The sequence below is a fragment of the Typopeltis vanoorti genome, chromosome 15 (genome assembly GCF_054136105.1).
Source record: "Typopeltis vanoorti isolate ZY-2024b chromosome 15, IOZ_Tvanoo_1.0, whole genome shotgun sequence".
Taxonomy (NCBI): Eukaryota; Metazoa; Arthropoda; class Arachnida; order Uropygi; family Thelyphonidae; genus Typopeltis; species Typopeltis vanoorti.
Window position 1 is genome coordinate 45,503,731 of NC_143563.1, and position 23,292 is coordinate 45,527,022.

Below are 23,292 nucleotides of genomic sequence, written 5' to 3' on the forward strand. Positions count from 1 at the left end.
AAATACAGAAGTATAGAGGTTATGGTTCCATTGAATAAAACATTCATCAAATCACATAGGGATTGCTAGGTGCAAATCTGGTTTTCTGGTTTTCAAGGGAATGAGGATATACTGAAGAGGGTCTAGAGAAGATTGACTAATTATTATTATTATAACTATACAGACACTTCCATGGAGTCTTGAAGCTGCATTGCAGAACACTGAAACTATCCACACAATATCTATTACACCTCTTTTTCAATTCATTGACAGACAAAGTACTTTCAGCTGACTCTGGCAATGCACTTCACTCATTCATCACTTACTAACCAAAACATATTATGTGGTGTTGATTCTCTGGAAAGCTGTGTATAAAGGCAAACTGTGGGAATGCCATTTGTAGAATCTTGTGAAGAGGAGAAAGAGAAAACGGAGAGATGATATGATATAGACACATAAGTTAGTAGGTGGCTTTGCTACATGTTAAATATGGAAGAAATTTTTCATAGAATGGATGGAGACAGGGGTAGAAGAAGAGGCCATCTGTGGAAGGCATGCATGAGTAGAACATGAGGATCAGTTTTTTTTTTTTTTTTTGTATGGTGAGTGGCTGATGAGTGGAATGCATTATCTCAGGGTCTGTGGAAACAGTCAATGAAGTTTAAGGCACTTTGTATGCACATTGCATGTATGTAATAGTGGGATGTATGTAATAGTCAAAGCATTGATTACTGGTTGCCTTGTTGCCCAAGTGGTTAGCATACCTACCCTCCAACCAACAAGCTGTGAATTCGAATCCCACCATCAACATGGATGTTTGTGATTGTCTTTATGTGGGAGATGAATTTCAATGCTTGGTGTGAAGGCATTTCAGGCCTGAAGCAGCTCGAAAAAGTTCCATGTTTTGTCTCTACAGAATGGTTTCCGACTGTGCAAAAATAAATTAAAAAATACAATATATATATATATATATATATATATATATAAAAATTGATAAAAATATAGAAAAATTCCTTAGCCCACCCACTGCACAAAATGTACTATAGGTTAGCAAATAACTTTTTGTGGGTGGGATCAATATAAAAAATAAATTCAATAAGAGAAGATATAAAAGAGTTGCCAGAAGGGAGAGCATAGAGATTATGAGTCTCCTATGATAGGACTGAACTGAGAAGAAGAGCCATGATTGCTAATAAGTCAATGAGGATTATGCATGGGGAATGATGTGTGTGTGTGTGTGTGTGTGTGTGTGTGTGTGTGTGTGTGTGTGTGTGTGTGTGTGTGTGTGTGTGTGTGTGTGTGTGTGTGCGTGCGCGCATGTGCTTCACAGATGAATGAAGTGAATTTGATGGACTAAAGGACTTGTATATGTCTGAACAGTCTTATTTGAATGGTTTGAAGTTACATGTTTGGAGAAAGTGTTGTTGTCCAGTAAAAGGTTGGAAGGGTGAGTCAGAGAAATTAGAAGTGTTAATGCAGTGAAGTGTGGATCCAGCCACCCTTACAATAAATGAGTCCAAGTGCAGAAATGATTATGCAATGGTCAATACAGTTTCGTGAATTTGGAATCTGAATGGGTTGGTAATTACATCATGCAATGGTAATCACTGTGGATCCAAAGGTATGTTGAAATGAATGTATACAAATGCCAGAAGCATTAGAAATAAAGGGGAAGAGTGTTTGGCTTTGGTCCGCTCTTCCTGGGTAAAAATTATCAGCATCACTTGATTTGGATAAAAGTTATCAGCATAAGTGAGACCTGGTTTACAGAAGATGATATATTTACAGGATAAGAATGTAAACAGTTCCATTGTTACTTTCAAGCGAAGGAAGGGCTAGGACAGGAGAAGGGGTGAAAGAAGAAGAAGTACAATTGACAAAAACAAAAATTAGGGAGGATTTTAGGTCTGAGGAAGATGATTCACAGAAAGCTATTTGGTGTGTGATAAAGATCAACTGGACAAAATATATTGTTGGTTTGTGCTATAGAGTAGGGATACACAGAAAGATGATGTCATGCACCAGCAGATATGCATGAGTGAGGGCTGAGCAATTATTACATGGACTTTAACTATTGGGATATAGACTGGAGGAAAGAAAGGGCACATGATAAGATGGAAACTGAATTTATACAGTTAATTCAGAATAATTACCTAAAATTGTGCATGATGGAGGAGAGCAAAGTTTGGAGAGTGCTGGATCTAGTAATAGAATAACCCAGCAACTGCACAATCACTGACTAAGGAAAGTGATCATGCAGTCTTGTTCTGGGAGAGGGGGGGAGGTGCCAAACATGTGGAATTCTCCATCAAGGAAAGGGTTCATATGGAACTGCAAAGTGGTTGATTGTGACAAACTTAGAAGGCAGCTAGGAACACTGCCATGACATAAGAAGCTACAGAGAATGAATATCAATTAGTGCATGGGAAGTGGTTAGGGATTGTTTGAGGGAAGTGGTATCAAGACTGCATACCCAGATTCAGAAGGATAAACTAGTTGGGGTTAAGTGAAGTTGTAGTGATATAAAGCAAGAGCTACAAAAAAAAAATTGCAGGGAATAAAAAAAAAGTGACCAGCATGCTCATAGGGAAACAAAGTGCAGGCAAGAGGAGTGACTAGTATGGTAAGAAAGGCTAAATCAGATTATGAAAAAATATTAACTAAACAGCCAAAGAAATTGACTGTTTAGCTAGCATAGCGAGTGGTGAGCATAAAAAAACTCTCCAGCTAAAGAGATCCGGGCTGCAGGTTCGAATCCCACTGTGGGCATGGATGTTTGTGATTGTCTGTGGAAATAGTAGTGGTGGTGATAGTGGACAGTAGATGGCATTGGTGTAGTTGTAGTTAGTTGTTGATTGACTGATTGGTGGAGACAGAAAGTTGTAGAGTAGATGCCCTCCTTCGATGAGTCCTCAGACTCCCTGGAGGTGTCATGTAATAATAATAATAATAAATTCTAAAGAGTGTTTCTGCTCTAGCGATTAAGAGAATGATTATGGAAGGCTAAATTTAATGAATTCCAATTGCAGGAAGATAACAAAAACAGAAGAAGTAGTTGACTTACTATGAACTAGAGGAATTCTGCATATTGTAAACTATCAATGGAAACAGCAATTGGAGTGGATGGCATGTTGGCATATGTTTAGAATGTACAAGAGAACTGGCTGTGTCTCTAACAAAGTTGTTTAATCTCAGCTCTGGCAAGGTTGCAAGGGAATGGAAAAAGGATAAGATAGTTCCATTACATAAAGGTATAGTACATAAATCATTATTAAGGTCTTGGAGAAAATAGTCAAGAGGAAAATACAAGATTGGATAGATGAAAATGGGATATTGTATCGGAGACAGCATGGTTTTGTGAAAGGTGGGTCATGCCTCAGTAACTTATTCATGTATTATAACACAGTGATGGCTGAACTGGATAAGGATAATGAGTTTACAGTGATTCTACTGGACCTTGCTAAGGCCTTTGACAGGATACCACATGAAATTCTAATCAGTAAATTGCAGCATATGGGAATGGATAAAGGGTTGGTGAGATGGATAGGAGGGTGGTTGATGGAGAGATATCAGAGAGTGGTTTATTCAGGAGTAGAGTCCACAAGACGGCCTGAGACTAGTGGTGTACCACAAGGATCTGTTCTTGGACCACTGCTGTTTAATTTGTTCATTAATGATATAGGAAAGGATCTGAGAGGAACAGTTCATTTGTTTGTGGATGATGCAAAGTTGGGTAGGGAAATAGTGAATGCAGATGATGTCAAAATTTTGCAAGATGATTTGGATAGATTGGAGGTCTGGGCTAAGGAGAATGGATGTCAATCTAATGTGGCAAAATGTAAGGTCCATTTTGGGGTGAAAAGATTAGCAGCAGTTTACTACATTGGTGGAACTGTACTCCAGGAAATTGATGAGGCATGAAATTTAGGAGTGTTGGTGGATAAGGAGTTGAAGTTTAGGGGGGACACACTGCAAAAGTGGCCAAATCAGCTCATCAAATCACTCGGTTGCTGAAGAATACGTTGACAAGCAGGTTATTGTTCCTCTGTATTGAGCCTTGATAAGACCCCATCTCGACTATTGTGCCCAGATTTGGTCACCTAGGTTTCTTCTTCATGGGGAGGATCGTGGAAGGATCCAAAGGCAAGTGACCAAGATGATAGCAGGTCTGTGGAATGAACCTTATGAGAACATGTTGAGAATTCGTGGGTTGCAAAAATTGGTTGATAGGCAGAGGAGGGGAGATATGATTGAGACATTCAAATTACTGAAGGGTTTCTATAAAATTAATTTAGAAGATATTTTTGAGAACAGGGCTGGTTGTGGGAGGACTAGGGGACATCCATGGAAACTGGGCAAAAGTGTGGTTAGTAAGGGTTAGAGCTGGGTTCTTTACTTTTAGAGTGGTGAATGAGTGGAATGGGCTGCCAGAGTCTGTGGTGGATGCTGTGACAGTGAATGAGTTTAAGGCAAGGTATGATAGATACTGTATGAATGTCGAATAGCTGTGATGAATATGATTTGGGGCCTCCCTCGATGAGTCTAAGGACTCCCTGAATTTTCCCATAATAATAATACTACTACTACTAATAATAATAAATGTGGCTCCAAGACAGAAGCAGCAAATTATAGAATGTTCCTCAAACATGACGGTTAAGATATTGAAAAAGTTGATTATTGGTAAAATTCAAGAATGGGTGGATAGGAATATGGTACTGTATGGTGGGCAGCATTGCGATAAAAAAAAAGTAGGTCATGCGTTGATAATTTATGCAAATTTTATCATAGAGTGAGAGGAGAATTAGATAAGAGAAATGACTACACCATGATGCTTCTGAACTTTGTAAAGGCGTTTGGCAGATTAATGCATCATGTTGAAAATGATTGCATAAGTTGAAGTAAATGGGAACAAACATGAAACTGATGGCATGGATGAAATGGGGGGGGGGGGGGCTAAAAGACAGGTGGAGTAGTATATGGTTGCACAAAATCAAAGAGTGCCTCAAGGTTCTGTACTAGACCCACTACTGTTCAATTTCTATCTAAATGATATAAGGAATGATTTAAGGTGGGATCAGTGGTGCACCCAAAGGAGGGGGGGGCAAGGGGCCCTGGATATATATTCATTTCAGTCCCCCAAATAAAAAAAAAAAAGTGGCCTCGTTACATGAAAACCCACCAGGAACACCTAGAAGGAAATGGATAGAAAACATCAAGAGTATAAGTGGTCTGAACTCTTACAGAAGTTTAAATAACCTGGCTGCCAATAGATTGGACTGGAGAGTTATTGTTCATGGTAGCCTTAGAAAACTAGGGATCATCTCTGGAAGTTAGGTAAGGGTGTACAGACTACATTTTTTACTTGGAAAGCATTTAATGAGTGAAAAGGACTACTAGAGTTAGCTGGTGAGCACCCTAATTAGCTTAAGTCAAGATATGGTAGTTACTATGTGAATAGTAACTATGCTTGGTGAGAATATATTGTTGGAGGTGGAGGAAATAAGAGATCTGAGGGTGATAGTGGATAAGGAGAAATTTAGGAGACATATAGCCAAAATTGTGAAGACAACACAAAGGCTTCTGGGAATGATGCAGAGGACATTGACATGTAGAAGTAGGGAGATTGTTGTTCTGTTGTATAAGGTTTTGATTAGGCCACACATGGACTATTGTGCCCACATTTGGTCACCTGGTTTTCAGAAGGATGAAGAGATGTTGAAAAGGGGTCCAAAGGCAACTGACTAAGGTAGTTTCTGACCTCTGGAATGTAGAGTATGAGGAAAGATTGAGAAGATGTAATTTGCAGAGTCTGGTGGAGAGGAGGAAGAGGGGGAGATATGATAGAGACCTACAATTTGGTAAGGGGTTGTTATAGGATCAATGCTGGAGAAGTTCTACAGAAAATAGAGGGAGATCGGGGGAGAACCAGAGGTCATTCCTGGAAACTGTATAAAGAGGGTGTGAGTAGGAAAGTGACAGGCAGGTTTTTTTCGTGCAGAGTTGTGAATGATTGGAATGCCTTGCCTGAGAGTGTGGTGTCTGCAAGGAGTTTGAGTGTGTTTAAGACATGGTATGATGAGCTGTGTGTGTGATAAAAGGACCTCCCAGATGAGTCTTTGACTCCATGAAGTCTTGGGATAATAATAATAATAATTATTATTATTGTGAATCTCCTGCGATGAGTTGTCTGACTCCACTGAGATACCTATATACTAATAATAAATTTGCTGAAGACAGTGAAGATAATAGGACAATCATATAAGATATGTGTATGTATATGTATGTTTATATATATATATTTGGAGACTTCAATCTTTACTTCATACTACTAATATAGCAGATAAAGATTAAGGATATTGACAGAAGAAAGTTGAAATACTTTGGACGGATTAAACTGATGGAAGGAAGACTTCTCAAAATAGCAATAGAAGGTAAAGTTCCTGGAAAAAGGAAGAAGGAGCAGATTAGTCACTCCAGAAACACCATCCATCCATCTTATTGACAGTATATTTTTTCCTCTTCACTCCAGAGAGTTGAAGCCTCCAGAAAATGATGCACCTGGAGAAGATTGGTGTGGTATGTCACCGAGTATCTGAGTGACCATATGGCATCTGTTGATGTTCAATGAATAGATGGATGATAAAGATTATATGTCTATTTTTTATCTACTGCTTGCCTTATGTAATAGTAATGTTTATAATTATTGCCTAAAAAGTTTTTATTTTATTTTATTTGATTAAAATATACTTGATAAGAAATTTTGACAAGTTTGAGTAAACTTTTATTTACTAATGCTTGGGTAAAATAAGGATGAAAACAAGGATATAATTTATGGTCAAGTATAATTAACAGTTTTTTTATCTTTTCTACAAAAAATCTATTTAACAAGGATGGATGGTATTAATTACCTTTTTCTGGAAATTTACACAAAGGAAACTTTTTTGGTTCCCATGAACCATTAACACACTTTATCTGCTGATCATCTTCCAAATATCGAACACCAAATGGTAAACACTGGAGATGAAGTACAGAACTATGAGGAACTGTGTTATTAATCTTAAGACGATGGTCATCATAAAATGCTATAAGATATTTATCACTTAATAAAAATGTGCAGTTTTTATAAGATGATGATGATGATGTTTCATTTAAATCTTCCTCATAAACTGAACTAGTAGCATTTTCTGTTGAAACTTCTAGAAGAATATCTGGTTCTACCACTGTATGTATTCCATCTCCACTGTTATTTGATACATGAATAGATGATGGTTCCAAAGGTAATGAAGATGTGAAATTAGAAGAAATTTCACCAATAGTAAATGCAGGTTTAAGAGTATTATGCAAATCAATATCTGGACCATCAGTAATCTCTGTATGTAGGTCTGTATTTTTGCTTATGGTAGATTCTGTCACTGGAAATACAGGATTGCTTTGATCTAAAAAAAAAAAAAATTAAAGTCACTTTAATTCATACTAATGAAATTATTTTTGAACACAAAACATTACATTTCTCTTAGAAAATTAAGAAACAGTAAAATGCTGCAATGAAGTCAACAGACTTCTCATAGGAGATCTCACTCAACTAGCAAAATAATTATCATATAGAATCATATTTTTCATTCTGTTACCAATCACAATATAATCCAGTAATGCATTCTACTCACCCATCACGTTTTGTTTAAAACTTGCACTCACCAATCCTGGAATTCTACCTGTGATCCCCTTCTGTATTAATAAATTAGTATTAGTAATAAATTAGTATTAGTATTAAAATTGAAATCCATTTGTCTATCTGAACTAAAAGTCTAATTAAATCTTCTTGGAAGAATCTGACATTAGCATCATTCAGAACTGTACTTGAACACATAAGTGAAAATGGATATCTTGGAAGATTGTGTGAATGTTAAGAAAGCATGTGAAACTGATGGCGACAGAAACAGTGTGACTGACCATACAAAAAGTGCACAAAAGTGTGCAATAATGATGATAAAAGGCAGAGTGCAAGTAACAATAAGGTGATGTGGGGGCTGACAGTGAAAAACCATGTGTAAATGACAGTTAAAATAGGGGAGAGAGAGAGAGAGAGAGAGAGAGAGAGAGAATGATAGTGAAAAAAATGATGCAAGATTTGAAAGCTGGGTTGGTAAGAATGAGGCAAGAAATGAAACAGATGCAGAGCGAAATAAAGAGAATTGTAGATATATATAGATATGGATGAGTGAAAAAGACTAAAAATGGATGATATCCAAATGAAAGAGGTAACAAAAGAGTCATGAGTGGCATTGTATGGGGATTTGATTATTAGAGGCATAGGAATGAAAAGTGCACAAAATTTATTTTCTGGGAGGTAAAATGAATAAAATGATTGCGGCATTGGATATCAGGAGTAAGAAAGCAAAACAGTTGGTAGTGGCAGTAGGAAGAAATGACTTGACTGGGAACAAGGAGACTGCTAGATTGAATATCAGGAGCTTGCTGAGAAGAATCAAAGATAATAGGGAGGTAGGAAAGGTACTCAGTGTGTTACTCAGGTATGACAGCAATGAGATGAGGTAGAGAGCAAAGATTATTACTATTACAACATGACGTCTCCAAGGGGTTCAAGGACTCATTGTGAGAGGACACCCTACTCTACTCTACTCTGCTACATACATTTCACCATCTCCTCTACTACTTAATTCTCCAAATACCAGCTATGCCATCTACAACCCATCGACACCAACAACAGTATTTTTTGCCTGCAAATTATGAATGATATATTAGCAGAAATGTGTGAAGAGAAAGGATTGCAGTTTGTGAATGTGTGAGATGAGTTTGAAGGAAAAATGGAATTATATAAGAGTGATGGACTACATTTGAATGGTTTTGGTTCAAGTCATTTGTAAAGGTTGATGCTGGAAGGGCGAGTAATGAGTGCATAGAATGGATCTGAGCATGTAAGATGCAATGTGGAAAAGCATTGAAGTGGTGCTTTATGAATTGAGAAGTGGGTAGCATGATTGTAGAGAATGAGAACAAGTGTGTTAGACAGACAATGGAGAGAATGAGGGTGGACCGTAGAATACAACATTAGAAAGGCTGATCCCTAAAGAAGAAAGGAAAGTATAAGAAGAGAAAAAAGGAATGAGAAAGCATCAGATGTAGAGGGGAAATAGTTTGGTTTGAAGAGAGTACCGGGATGGGTAATGAGAGAGAGGAATAGCTCAAGGAAGGCATGGAGAGGTCACATCTAATAAGTGGTATCAATGAAACTTGTTATAGATCCAGAAATGAACTGCTTGTATACAAATACTAGAAGCATTAGAAACAAAAGGAACAAAACTATTGCAATGCTTGAGTTCATTCATCCAACAATTGTTGGAATAAGGATAACACCCTGACAGGAACAGAGATGGAAGGATATATTTTTCATGAAGATTTAGAAAACATAAAAAAAAAAGATGGTGGAGTACTATTGATAATAGGAAAGGAGTTATGTCCATACAAAGCAGAGATACAAGGGGGAAATAGTGGTAGCGTTTTGAGGCAGTATAGTGTGGGATAGAGGTGAATAGAATGAAATATGTAATATGATGTTGGTGTAGACCGGGTAATGTGCAGGATAGTGACCATGAAATATTTAAGCAGATTAACTAAGTAAATAGGAAAAGGTTCATCATTATGGATGATTTTAATTATGCAGCATAGATCGGAATGAAGAGGTAGCATGTGGAAGTAAAAACAATGAATTTCTTGAGTTTTTCAGGGACAACTACCTCAGGCAGTATGTAATGGAGGATACACAAGGATTGAGGGTATTGAATTTGATATCTCTTCAGAGGGTGTTATTATAAATAAGGCGTTAAATCTCCCTCCAGTTTTGAAAGTGCCCATGAAGATTACCTGGGTGGCTGCAAGCCATATTAGAACTTCTGTGAGGAAAGGATATATATGGTAATACAGGACTAGTGATTATGAAAACCTCAGAAGATAGCTTACAGCTGTCACGTGGAATGATCAGTTGGGCAAAAGGAGATTAATGCCACTTAGGGGATATTCAAGAATGACATTACTTCAACTAGAAGAGGGTCAGAAAGTTAAATAAGGTAAGTGGAAATGGATGAATGCAGAGATTAAACATGCAATACAGAGGAAGAATGTATTATGGAAGTAACATAAGATGAGTTGTAATAATCAGTTCTTTGAGAAGTAAAAGAACAGAAAAGTAGAGTAACTTGGTTGGTAAGAGTATCAAAGATACATTATGAGAAGTGGTTAGTTAATGATGCCAAAAAAGCAGAAAAAAGCATGATTATGGAAGGCTGACATCAGTTGAAGAAAATAGTAAAAGGATGACTGCTGATGGGATATATTATGGTTGAGATATTAAATGAGCGGTTCATAAAGGTATTTCATTCTTATGAATGTGAAATAATGAAAAGTTTGAGCGCAATGGAATGGGGGAGGAGGAGAGACCAAATGTGAGTGAACAAAAGGTATATGGAGGACTGAGCAAACTTGATGATATATCACCATTTGTGTTGAGGGATATGACATCTGCCTTGGCATACTTGTTTAATATGAATATTAAGCTGGGCCAAGTTCAAAAGGAGTAGAAGGAGTGAAAGATTGTACTGCTTCATAGGAAGGCAACAGAACTCAACCTTCAAATTATAGGCCAATTTGTATGTTAGGTGTTGTGGTTAAAGTGATGGAGAAGTTAGTTAGAACCAGGACCCAGAATTGGGTTGATGACAGTAGTATTCTCTTTGATGGACAAATGGATTTGCTAAAGGAAGGTCATATTTCAGTAATTTGTAAGGGGTACATTAGATAAGGGAGAGCAATAAACATAGTCTACTTAGATTTTACAAATCTATCAAAGATAGATTGCTACATGATAAACTGACAGCTAAACTAGAATGGATGGGGTTGGATATTAGATTAGTGCACTGGACTGGAGATTAGCTGTTTGATAAGTATTAGCAAGTTGTGTATGTGAAGCAATATCCAAGAAGAGGAAATTCACTAGTGTTTTAGGGCCATTACATTTTAATTTGTATGTTAATCATATTGGAGAAGGTTTGAATGGGGATATTCAGTTGAGTGCAGATGATGCAAAGTTGGGAAGAACTATGAGAAGTATAGCAAATGTTGTGGCTTTAAACAAAGAAGACTTGAATAGACAGACTGAATGGGCACAAGTTGGGATTATCAGTTCAGTGTTGCAAAAGTGTAAGATTTTAAAATTTGAAATGAAATAGAGAATTAGTGGTGGTTGTGAGGACAAATGACATAATGAGAATGTAAGGGTGGATATCAGGAGGTTATTGAGGAGAGTGAATATACTAGAAGACACAGAGGAAATAAGATATCTTGGTGTGATGGTGCATAGGGTCTAAAATTTAGAGGACACATTGCTAAAATTGTAAGGACAATGCAATGAATTCTGGCACTGATTCAGAGGACACTGATTTGTAAAATAAGGAGATTCAGGTTCCATTGTATAAGGCTGTGATTAGGTTACATATGGACTACTGTGCACAAATCAGGTCATCTGGTTTTCAAAAGGATGAAGAGATATTGGAAAGGATCCAGAGGCAATTGCCTAAGGCGGCTTGTAGTCTCTAGAATGTTGAGTATGAAGAAAGGTTGAGAAGATGCAATTTACAGAGTCTAGTGGAGAGGAGGAGAGGGGGGTGATGATAGAGATGTATAAGTTGGTAAGGAATGCTTAACAAATTAACACTGAAGAGTGTTAATTTGTTATATAATGATGAATGATGTTTTCTCCCCATCTCTCATCATAGAATGATGAGAGATGGGGAGAAAACGAGGTAATTTCTAGAAACTGTGTAAGGAGGGCATGAGCAAAGGAATGAAAAGAAGATTTTTTGCATGGAGAGTGGTGAATGATTGGAATGCAGTGCCTAAGAGGGTGGTAACTACAAAGAATGTGACTGTTTTAAGCCATGGTATTGATGAGCTAGGTGTATGACATGGGGACATCCTGCAATGACTCTTCGACTCCATGAGGTCTGGGAATAAAAATAATAATAATCATAACAGTGCTTCTTGATATAACCAAGATATAAAAAAATAGGATTAATTTACTGAATTTTACTAATGTTTCTTCAGTTTTCTATGCAGCATCTTCCGAGTACAAATTACAACTGTAACAAGTACAGGGTTCAACTAGATCATTGTAGAAAAAATTCAACTTGTAATTGAAAAAGAACTGATGTCCTAACACCGCACCATCTGGTGGCCAGATAACCAGATAATGATAGCATTGCAATCCAATCACTCAGTTGCTATTTCATGCAGAATTAATGTCTTCCAAATCTTTGGTAAATTATTGCAGCCATATTTGTTGAGGTTGGGGGAATGCTTCATATCTGATGCTAATTCTAAATATAGTCTCTCAGATCTATAGCAAATTCTATGTAGTAAAGATGTCTTCTTTCATTTAATCCTGGATGAGAGAGAGCATCCAGAGCATGGTCTTCCAGTCTTGACATACTATGTAGGTATTTAGAGATGTAATTTTTGTGTTCTTCAAAGTGGATGTTACCCAATCTACCAGTCTCCAAAGTTAGTGTAAATTGAAGACTAGGATTTGGCTATTTTTAGAATCAGCATCAGCTATGAAGCATTCCTGCAATCTCAAGAAGTGTGGCTGCATTAATTTACCAAAGATCTGGAAGGTGATCATTCTGGGACCAAATAGCCTGACTTCTGAAAATTAACTTTATAGTTATCTGGTCACAATAGGGCACGGTATTAGGCCATCAGTTCTTATACAATTGTAATTTGAATTGTTTCTACAGTGATCTAGTTGGGCTGTGCGCTTGTCACAGTTGTAATTTGTGTTCTAAAGATGCTAGGTAGAAAACTAGTAAATATTATTAAGTTCAATAAGTGAGTTACATTTTTTTTTATCTATTCATGTTGCTTACAGTGCATAGTAGTGCTATAAATAACCAACAACACCAAAGCCCGTCTATATGTATCAACATCATTCCTTATATTTCTACCCACTTTGCAGCATTTCAATCCATACAAAATATTATTATTATTAGACCTTCAGGGAGTCAAAGACTCATTTTGGGAGGCCACACATCACCCACACCAGCTGTCGTACCTTCTCTTAAACTCATTCACACTAGCTGCACTCATTACACCAACAGACAATCTGTGATTGACTCACAGTTCTGTGTGAGAGCTTTCACCCCTTTCTTAACTGCACACACACACTTAACTTCCATGGATGCCTTCCCCTTTGTCTTCTCTCTCCTTTCATATAATGAAAATTTTTATCAACCAATATCCTATAATGCCCTCTCAAAACTTTATAGGCCTCATATCACCCCTCTTTCTCCTGTATACTTCCACATTCTTACATATTAATGTTCATTTGAACATCACAATTATTCTCCAAGTTGTATTTGCAAGTTTTATGTCATTAACAAATAATTTGAACAGTGGTATCCCAAGAACAGACTTCTGTGGCATACAACTGGTTAATTTTCTTGTCTGGAATGTTGTTCTCCTCCATCCCCAGTAATTGGGGCACTCTCTTCTGGACATTGCACAGAATCATTCACGCCAGTGTGGAAGACACTGACAAAATACTCTTTAAATAAATGCTCAGTCTTCCTCTTGCTGGCCCCACAACAGAAGACCCTACTTGGATTATTTTTTTTCTACTCTCACAATGAACTTTTTCTTTCCTGCTTTTCCTCATTTTCATTGATATTTCATTCATTCATCAGGCTTTTAGTATACAATGTTACAAAGCAAGTGTAAGCCAAATGTCCTGTGTGTAGTTGTATCATATCTTAGTAACTTGGCATTTTGTACACCTAATTAAGGCACTGAGAGGGCAGTTAATCCTATCTGCATAATCTGCTATGTCTGCCAATTATGTGTACTCTCTGGTTAGGTTGTCTTCTTGTGAGATGAAAAATTCAAGTTTCCAGGTAGAAAAACTTATAGGAAAAGTATGGTGTTATACAAAATCAAATGGAGTCTGGAAGGAATAATAATAGGTACAGAAATAGTGAAAACACACTGATATTTATTTATACAAAAATGTCAGGAGTATCAGGAATAAAGAAGATGAATTAGTGGCTTTGAGTGCTTCAGCCAGTACAAAGATAAGTGGGATCAGTGAAACATGATGGATGGAAAATGACATACTGACAGGCAGGATAGGAAGGGGGAAAATATGGTGGTGGAGTATTGCTTATGATAAGTGATGAGGTGTGCCCTTTCAGATCAAATGATTTGGAGGGAAATGGCACATGGTTTTCAGAGAAGATGGCATAAGATGGGCATGGCAGGATATTTAGCAGGATGTTACTATAGGCCACAGAAGAGAGTTTGAAGAACAGGAAATGATTAGGCAGTTCAGTTTGGTAAGTACAGAATGAGTGATCATTATGGGAGATATTAACTACAGCAGCATTAATTGGGAAGAGGAAACAACATGTAGTAAGGGAATGGAATTTTTGGAATTCTTAAGGGAGAAGCATCTTAGGCTAATGTAGTAGAAGGAACATGAGGTTCAAGAATTTTGAATTTGATTATAACATCAGAGGATCTGATTGTAACTAAGATGTCATCCCTGTCCAAGTCGGAGAGAATGACCATGTGGTCTTGATTTGAGGATGAACAGACATGCAGAAGTATCGAGAAGAAAGGAATTATAAAATAAATTATAATAGGGTTGCCAGATTTTGGAAAACCAAATATGGGACATGGATCACCCATGTCCCAGATTTGGTTTTCCGAATACAGGACAATTTTGGTGAGTCCAAAAATTATAGGATCAAGTCTGCTACTGCAATCATTAGAATTAAAAAAATTATGATGCTTTATCCATGAAATGCCATAGTTATTTCGGCAGCAATAACTTTTCTTTCATTACTGGTATTTGATTTTACAAAATAAGTATCAATACTTTTGGAACTGGAACTCGGAATGCTCAATTTGTGTTTCTGAGTGTTAATGTGTTGTGTAATATCTGATTGTTCCCCCCCATGTGCAATACTAAACATTCATCTACAGATTTTGCATTTGACTTCATTATGTTTTCCTTTTGCAATAAAATTCCAATCTTTCAAATAATCATCGTTAAAAATGTGCTTTTGTTTTAGCATTGTTAAGAGATTAAGGAAAGAAACAAAATTTAATTTACTGACACTATTTTTGAAACAACGAACATGAATTTCTTATACATAAAATTCACAAATGCTAGGATCATAAGCATTTTGTATAGCACAGGTGATCATGATCACAAGCAATTTGTGTAGAAATAAAGACCATTTCCAGTACATTAGGAATGTAACTTCAAGTTGTATGATATCTTTTGTATAATTGTGTGACTGCAAGGAGTTAAACCATTGTAATTGTAAACAGATCTTTATTTCTTTTTAGACAGTAACTCCAAAAGAAGTGAACTAGTATTTAGGTTCGAACATAGCATGCTTAGTAGTCATGATATAAGAACTTATATCATGACTTTATCTATATCATCTGCTATGGAAAGTTCCATCTCTTACTCTATGTGTTGTTTAATTTTGATGGTATATATCAGAACATAGAATTATAAGTAAATAATTATGCATTGATTATTGCTGATATTTTGCTGGTGTTATAATCAGCATCTTCAGAGCACAAAAACACAATTTATCACAGTACGCAAGACTACAACAACATGGTGTAACAAAGGGACTAGTTTACAAAAAAATGTAGCAACAACACAAAGACTAAAGTCCTAATTAGGCGCCCTCTGTATTTAAAAAAAAAAAAAGAAAAAGAGAGAAAAAAAAGTAGGTACTAGTTATGTCTTAAGGTAACTGTCTCCCAATATTAGGCAAATTTATACAGCCATATTTGTTGAGATTTGGAGTATGTTTCAAGGCTTCTGTTGCTTCTAAGAACAGTCTTATAAATATGGCTGTATAAATTTGCCTAAGATTTGGGAGACAGTCATCTTAAGACATAACTAGTACCTGCTTTTTCCCCCCTCTCTTTTTCTTTTTTTTTTTTTTAAATATAGAGGATGCCTAATTAGGACTTTAGTCTTTGTGTTGTTCTTACAATTTCTTGTAACTAGTCCCTTTGTTACACCATGTTGTTGTAGTCTCTTGCATTGTGACAAACTATGTTTTTGTCTTCTGAAGATGATGGTTATAACAGCAGAAAAATATCAGCAATAAATCAATCAATAATTATTTACAGGGTGTTCGGGATAAATTTGACAGTTTCGTAAGGAAAAAGAAAATCTTCTTTGTATCTATTAAATTTAATGAATTGACAAAAAAACATTACAGGCAGAGTTAATTACAATACTATCAACAAGATTTACTCAAAATAACCACCATTAGCATCGATCACAGCTTCAATTCTGCTTCGGAACCTCGAACAAGCTGGTGCTACAGTCTCCCTGGGAAGGGCCGCAAAAACTGTTTTAATTTTATCCATTAACTGGGCTTTTGTATTACTGGAAGTGCGATTGGTGTCTTTTTCAACTGCGCCCCATACAAAATAATCCATGGGGTTAAGGTCTGGGGAGTTTGGAGGCCAAACATTTGGACTGGTGAAGTCGTAGAAATTTTCAGACAACCATTTTTGACTTTTCCCAGAGGTGTGGCAAGGGGCCGAATCCTGCTGCCATACATACGGCCTACCATTGGCTACCCTTGTTATCCAGGGCTTGACTACAGTTAGCAACTCCACGAACAAAGCCCGAATTCCAATGCCAGGGTTCTTCAACACCTGTTCCTGCAGATTTGCGAGGAATTCTTCTGTACGAACGCAATCAGATCGTCTGCTAGGGATCTTTCTTCGTGCTACATCCTCGTAGTCACCATTGCAAGTCTCTAGTTCATGCCTGATTGTTTTTACTGTATTCAGGGAGCATTGGGCAGCAGTCGTAATATCCTTATTTTGATGGCGGGCACGAATCATCATGATACAAGTTATTCTCTTCCATGATTCAGGTGGGTTCCAGCTATCCATCCTTTCTGACATCTTGTATATGAATGAAGAAGGGTCCAAACTTTTAAATGAAGAGAAGTGTGTGTTAATACATGTAACTTACGGAAAAATATAATTAATTATAAATATGTCAAATTTATCCCGAACACCCTGTACTTATAATTCTGTGTTCTGATATATACCATCAAAATTAAATAACAACGATGAACACATAAGCCTTTCTACACGTTTATATCTCTTACTCTAATCGTAAATAGCATTTAATAATTTTTGATCAAGAAAAGTCTAGTATTTTAGATCTATATATTTAGAATCCAGAGCCAAAAAGAATTGTGCTAAAGAATTTTTTATTGCTTAATTGCAATATTTTCACTATATGATGATGAATTTTGTAAACAAGAATTCAATATATGTATATGTATATTATTATTATTATTCAGGCCTCCAAGGAGTCAAAAGACTCATCGAGGGAGGTCCTTCCTAAGACATAAAGTCTGTCAAGACTCATCGAGGGGAGGTCCCCCCCTGAGAAACACAAAGTTTATCATACCACTCTTTAAAGTCACTGACCGTTCTCGCTCCCACCACTCCATCAGGCAATGCATTCCACGGCTCAACCACCCTCCACACAAAGAAATCACTCCTTACCCTCTTGCTCACAGTTTCCTTTCGTAACTTCCAGGGATGGCCTCTTGTCATCACTCCTTCCCACTGATCAACCAAGCGAAAGAACTCCCCAGTGTCAACCCTGTAACCACCTCTCAACAGTTTAAAAGTCTCAATCATATCACCTCTCCTTCTTCTATCCACCAAACTCTGCAGTCCACATTCTCTCAGCCGATCCTCATAACTATCCTTGTACAGTCCTGAAACCATCTTTGTCATCCGTCTTTGTATCCTTTCCACAGTTAATTTATCCCCTTCAAATCCTGGGGACCAAATCTGAGAACAATAGTCCAAGTGTGGTCTGATCAGAGACTTATACAACGGAATGATAACCCTCTTATCTCTGCAGGTCAGTGTCCTTCTCATAATAGCAGCAATCCTCTGTGTTACCTTCACCACCTTTGCAATATGTCCCCTAAACTTCAGGTTTCTATCAATCATCAACCCCAGATCTCTTGTCTCCCCTACTTCCTCCAGTATAACTCCTCCCATAGAGTATGCAGCATCCCATCGATGTTTCCCAAACCTCAAGACCTTACATTTTGCTGCATTAAACTGACATCCCCATTCATTTGCCCATCTATCTAGCTTATTTAAATCCTCTTGCAGGGCTACCACATCTGCGCTATTACTAATAATCCTTCCAAGCTTCACATCATCCGCAAACAACTGAATATCCCCCTGCAATCCACTGGCTATGTCATTGATATAAAGGTTAAACAATATAGGTCCTAGTACTGAGCCCTGTGGGACCCCACTTGTAACCCTCTGCCTCCTGGAAACTGCTCCACCATACACAACTCTCTGATACCTATCAGACAGCCTATCAGACATTTAATTTTTTATTAAATAAAAAATATTCTATTTTGTCCAGTCTGCAGCTATATATATTAGAAAGGGGAGAGTGAGAGAGGACAAACAACAGAAAATTTGAGCACAATTAGTTAGTAAAATTTTGTTATTCTAAGCTTGTAACAACAGAAGTGCTTTTGTAATGCTATTTTACCTAGAGTTAATAATACCATATTTTTAAGAGAGTGTATATATATATATATATACACACACACACAGAGTTAATGAATTATGAGAAACCCTACTTACCACACAACAAATTTACTTGCAAAAGAATCCCAATTTTTTTAAATATGTGTCCTAATAAATCAATAGGAGATTCCACAAAACAATTAATAGGGTTGTAACCATGCTTAGAGAAGTTTTTTTTATTAAATAAAAAATATTCTATTTTGTCCAGTCTGCAGCTATATATATTAGAAAGGGGAGAGTGAGAGAGGACAAACAACAGAAAATTTGAGCACAATTAGTTAGTAAAATTTTGTTATTCTAAGCTTGTAACAACAGAAGTGCTTTTGTAATGCTATTTTACCTAGAGTTAATAATACCATATTTTTAAGAGAGTGCTAGCACACAGAAATATCAAGTGGTCAGTTGATGTAAAGTGATAAAAAAAAATAATTATTTGTATTAAGAGAGCACATTTGTGTGTATATCTTACTAATAATAGTTTTTAAGTTGGTGCTACAGTTTTTCATGTTTTTGTATAATTGGTGTGGTTTTGCTTCAAATTTATTGGCTGTCTATCTAACTGTGCCATGATGAACTAGCATGTAGCTCAGCTTGCCACCATTTAGAGAGCATTTTGTATTATGCCACACATGTCACATTGACACATCCTGGGGATTAAAAATGTGGCATCTGAGGAATGGGAATGTGCATGTGTGCATTAAATGCAAGTAGTGAAAAGCACTGAATGATAGTGTTTTGATCTCAAGATTTAGCAGAGATCAAAACAAAGCAGATTTAGTGCTTTGGAAATGGGTGAGTGTAGACTTGTGGATACCAGCACTATTTTAGAGGGTGAAGAAAACCTGAAAGATAAATTATATATTTAGTTTAATCCTTTATCCAAGTGTAAGCAAACAACATTTGCACCTGAAGTATCTTCAGGACTGGGGCAACTCGTGGCAAAGATGGACAGACTTCACATCACTTGCCTTAGTATCCCATAAGGCAAAACACATCTCTTGCGGACATATATAATGCTATGCACTATGAGAAGGATCACTACCTAGACTGGTTTGCCTGTTTAAGTGAGGGGTTATCTCTCCAAAAACTCTTGCGATCACTCAGATCACCCAACAATGAGCGACCTGAGTGATCATTTAATTCAGTGTTGGCCACACTCAGAGACAGGCCCTACCCCCGAGAAGAGCCAGTCATATCTCAGGGAAAGCACCACCCCTTCTGCACAAAAACACATCCGTGAGAGCCAGACCCAAAAACAACAGTAGCCAAGCCTAAGTTAAAACTTCATTGGCTACAGCAGTGCCACAACCACTTCAGTACAAAAGTGCATCTGTGAGAGCCAGACCCAGAAACAGCAATAGCCGAGCCTCAGTTAAAACTTCATTGGCTACAGCCTTGCCACAACCACTTCAGCGGAAGCCAGACCCAGAGGTGATACCAAGTCCTTATAGTCCTTATAAGGACTGGCTTAAAGGGGCGAAGCAAGAATGCTTTTCATCTTCCCCATTATCTGTAGAGGACAGTGTATGGATAAGGTGTTATTGAGCAATTAAAGCTCTGATCATGGCAGGAGGGTAACAGCAATAGCCGAGCCTCAGTTAGAACTTCATTGGCTACAGCATTGCCATCCATTACCCTCCAAGGGTATTGGATTGAATGAATCAATCACCGCATTTCACAGTCAATTGATTCCTCCATCAGGTGATACCAAGGTTGAAGCAATGCAGAAGTCATATTTCCATATACGAGTTGCCAAAAGGTGTCATACCTTATTATTAAATTACTCTGGATTAGAGAAAGATGTTGGAAGTTTTTCACTTGGTTAGACTATAAATTATATATTTAGTTTAATCCTTTATCCACGTGTAAGCAAACAAAGTTTGCACCTGAAGTATCTTCAGGACTGGGACAACTCATGGCAAAGGTGAACTGACTTCCCATCAGTGACCCTTCTCATAATACATAGCATTATACATGTCTGCAAGGAGATGTGCTTTGCAATATGGGATACTAAGGCAAGTGATGTGAAGGCACTTCACCTTTGCCACGAGTTGCCCCAGTTCTGAAGATACTTCAGGTGCAAACTTTGTTTGCTTACACTTGGATATGGGATTAAACTAAATATATAATTTATGGTCTAACCAAGTGAAAAAACTTCCAAAACCTGAAAGATACGTCTAAGGATTTTACCCTCAGCAGTGGCAGAGGAAGATGCTCTGTCTGATGGCTATAACTGTGCAATTGTCTGATGGCTATAACTGTGTAATTGTCAGTGAAAGTAGGATGAGTGGAGAGAGAAATGAAAATGCTAACAATGAAGAATGAGTTCAGAAAGGTGAAACATGAGATTAGGATGCTGGAGAGATTGCATAGTGTGATGAGAGCAAGAGTAGAGGCGAGAGAGAGAGAGAGAGCAAAGGAGAGAAGAAGAAGACAAAAGAATGGGAAAGTCGGGGAAAGAGAGGAAACTGGAAAAAGTATGAGAGCGAGGAACAGAGAGAGAGAGAGAGAAAGAGATGGGAGGAAGGAGAGAAAATGAGAGAGAGAGAGAGAGAGAGAAAGAGATTAGAAGTGGAAAAAGTCAGGGAGGCCAAATGGAGAAGAAGGAAAATGGAAACTGTTTGGAGTCACAATAATTCAGAGTGTGCAGAACAAAGTGCCAGAGGATTATGAGCAGGAACAAGCAATGGCAATCAACTCAGGTGAAAATGTACAGGAGATGATAGTGATGGTTAGAATGAATGACCTAAGAGGTAGTGTGAATCATGTATCAAGATAGTTTTGAGATTGATGTTAGGGATAGTGCAGTAGAAATGTGTCAGAGGAAGGATAGTGAATGTATTGCCTTGGTATGATAAGCAGAGTCAAAGGGCGAGCAGTGAGATGAAAGATAATAGTCAGAATGTGTAGGAAGAGAGGTCTGGAATATGTGGATGTGTGGAGTACATTTGAGGGTAGAGGGGGAACTATGTGCAAAGATGGATTAATTTGAACACAAAAGGATGCAGACATTTGGAGAGACTGTTGTTTTCTAAGCAAATGAGAGTGTTAGAGCACAGAAATTGTAAGGGTGGAAAGTAGCAGGGATGGCTTCATGTGGAAATAGTGACTTAAGAAATCAGAGAGAGAGAGAGAGAGGGAGAGAGAGAGAATACTATATTACAGAGCAAGGTGGAGCCTGCAGAGAGTAATAACAGCTATATAAATACTAGCAATGAACTGGTTTTTCTGCAAACAAATGCAAGAGGCATTAGGAATAAACAGAATGACTTTGTAGTGTTGATTGACTCAGTCTCTCCAAATATTGCTGGTATTAGTGAAACTTGATTGATTGAGGAGGATGTTCTGACAGGAATAGAAATTGCAGGGTACAGCATATTGTGGCAGAAGAGGGAAGGTAAATGATAATTGTGGTAGTGGAGTGCGAGTTATTTGTGTTAATGGAATTTATTGTGCTCTCTCCTGGCAGAGAGAGAGAAAGAGAGCAGAAATGACACTAATGGCTCTGAGAGTATGTGGTACAAGATAGAAGTTCATAGGACATCATGTTTAGTGGGATGTTGATTTACACCAGGAAATATAGATGGTGATGAGCAGAAAATGTTTAGACAAATTAGTCTGGAAATCGTAAAGTGAATGATAATTATGGGAAACTTTAACCATAGCAATATAAACTAGGCAGATGAAGCAGTATACAGTACTAAGGGAACTAAATTTTTGGACTACTTTGAGGAACAACCTGTTTTAGGCAGAATGTGGCAGCAGGAACATGAGTAACAAGAGTTTTGGACTCAGTCATGGCATCAGAGGATCTGATTGAACTATTTAATGTTGATCATTTTATTAGAGTGTTCCTTGTAGAGGAATCAAGGCAGAAAGAATTTATGTGAAATTATAAAACAAGCACCAATCATAGACTTAGAAACCAGCTTGGGACAGTACAATGGACAAAAGAATTTGAAGGAAGAGAGGTACTTAAGAAAAAATTGATGTTAGCAAAAGCAGATTGTATACCTTGAGTGAAGAAAATAAAGGGATTTGAAGAAGTAAATGGATGATGAGAGAAATTAAATGGGAAATGCTGATGAAAAGAGATTGTGGATGGTATATAAAGAGAGAGAGAGAGAGAGATGTGGTGAACAGTTGCATGAGGAATATAAGGTTCGGGCTAGGAAGGTGACTAGCAGAGAAAGAAAAACTAGAATACGAGAGGAGACTAGCACTGCAATCCAAGGAGAATCCCAAACAATTTTTTTGCTATGTAGCTAGTAGGAGGAAAATATGATTGGCGTAAATGGCAGTGAGAAAGTAATTGAAGAATTGGAAGCAGAGTTGATAAAGATGAAGCAAGAGATTAAATGTATGAGGAATGAACTCAGAATTACTGACTTGAATAGAAATGCGAGGAAGAATGGGATGAAAGATTTGAATGAAATATCGATGATTTGAGAGTAGTGTATGGGAACTGGATGATTAGAAGTGTAGTGAGTGAAAAGGTGCACAAGGTTTGTTTTCCAGATGGTAGAATGAGCAGGATGACTGAAGTATTGAATAAGAGCAGCATGTGACTAAAGAGTTGGTAGTGATAATTGGCACAAATGATTTGACAAGTAACAA

General features: G+C 37.3%; 1 protein-coding gene across 2 annotated transcripts in view; it reads right to left on the reverse strand.

The window, feature by feature from the left end:
- Nucleotides 1–23,292, reverse strand: part of LOC150098729 (complement factor H-like) — a 601,741-nt gene that overhangs the window by 193,524 nt on the left and 384,925 nt on the right. For both annotated transcript variants that reach the window (XM_090405340.1, XM_090405339.1), the window contains exon 14: nucleotides 6,888–7,415. In XM_090405340.1, coding sequence (XP_090261466.1) covers nucleotides 6,888–7,415 — 528 coding nt within the window. The remainder of the gene's footprint in view (nucleotides 1–6,887; nucleotides 7,416–23,292) is intronic.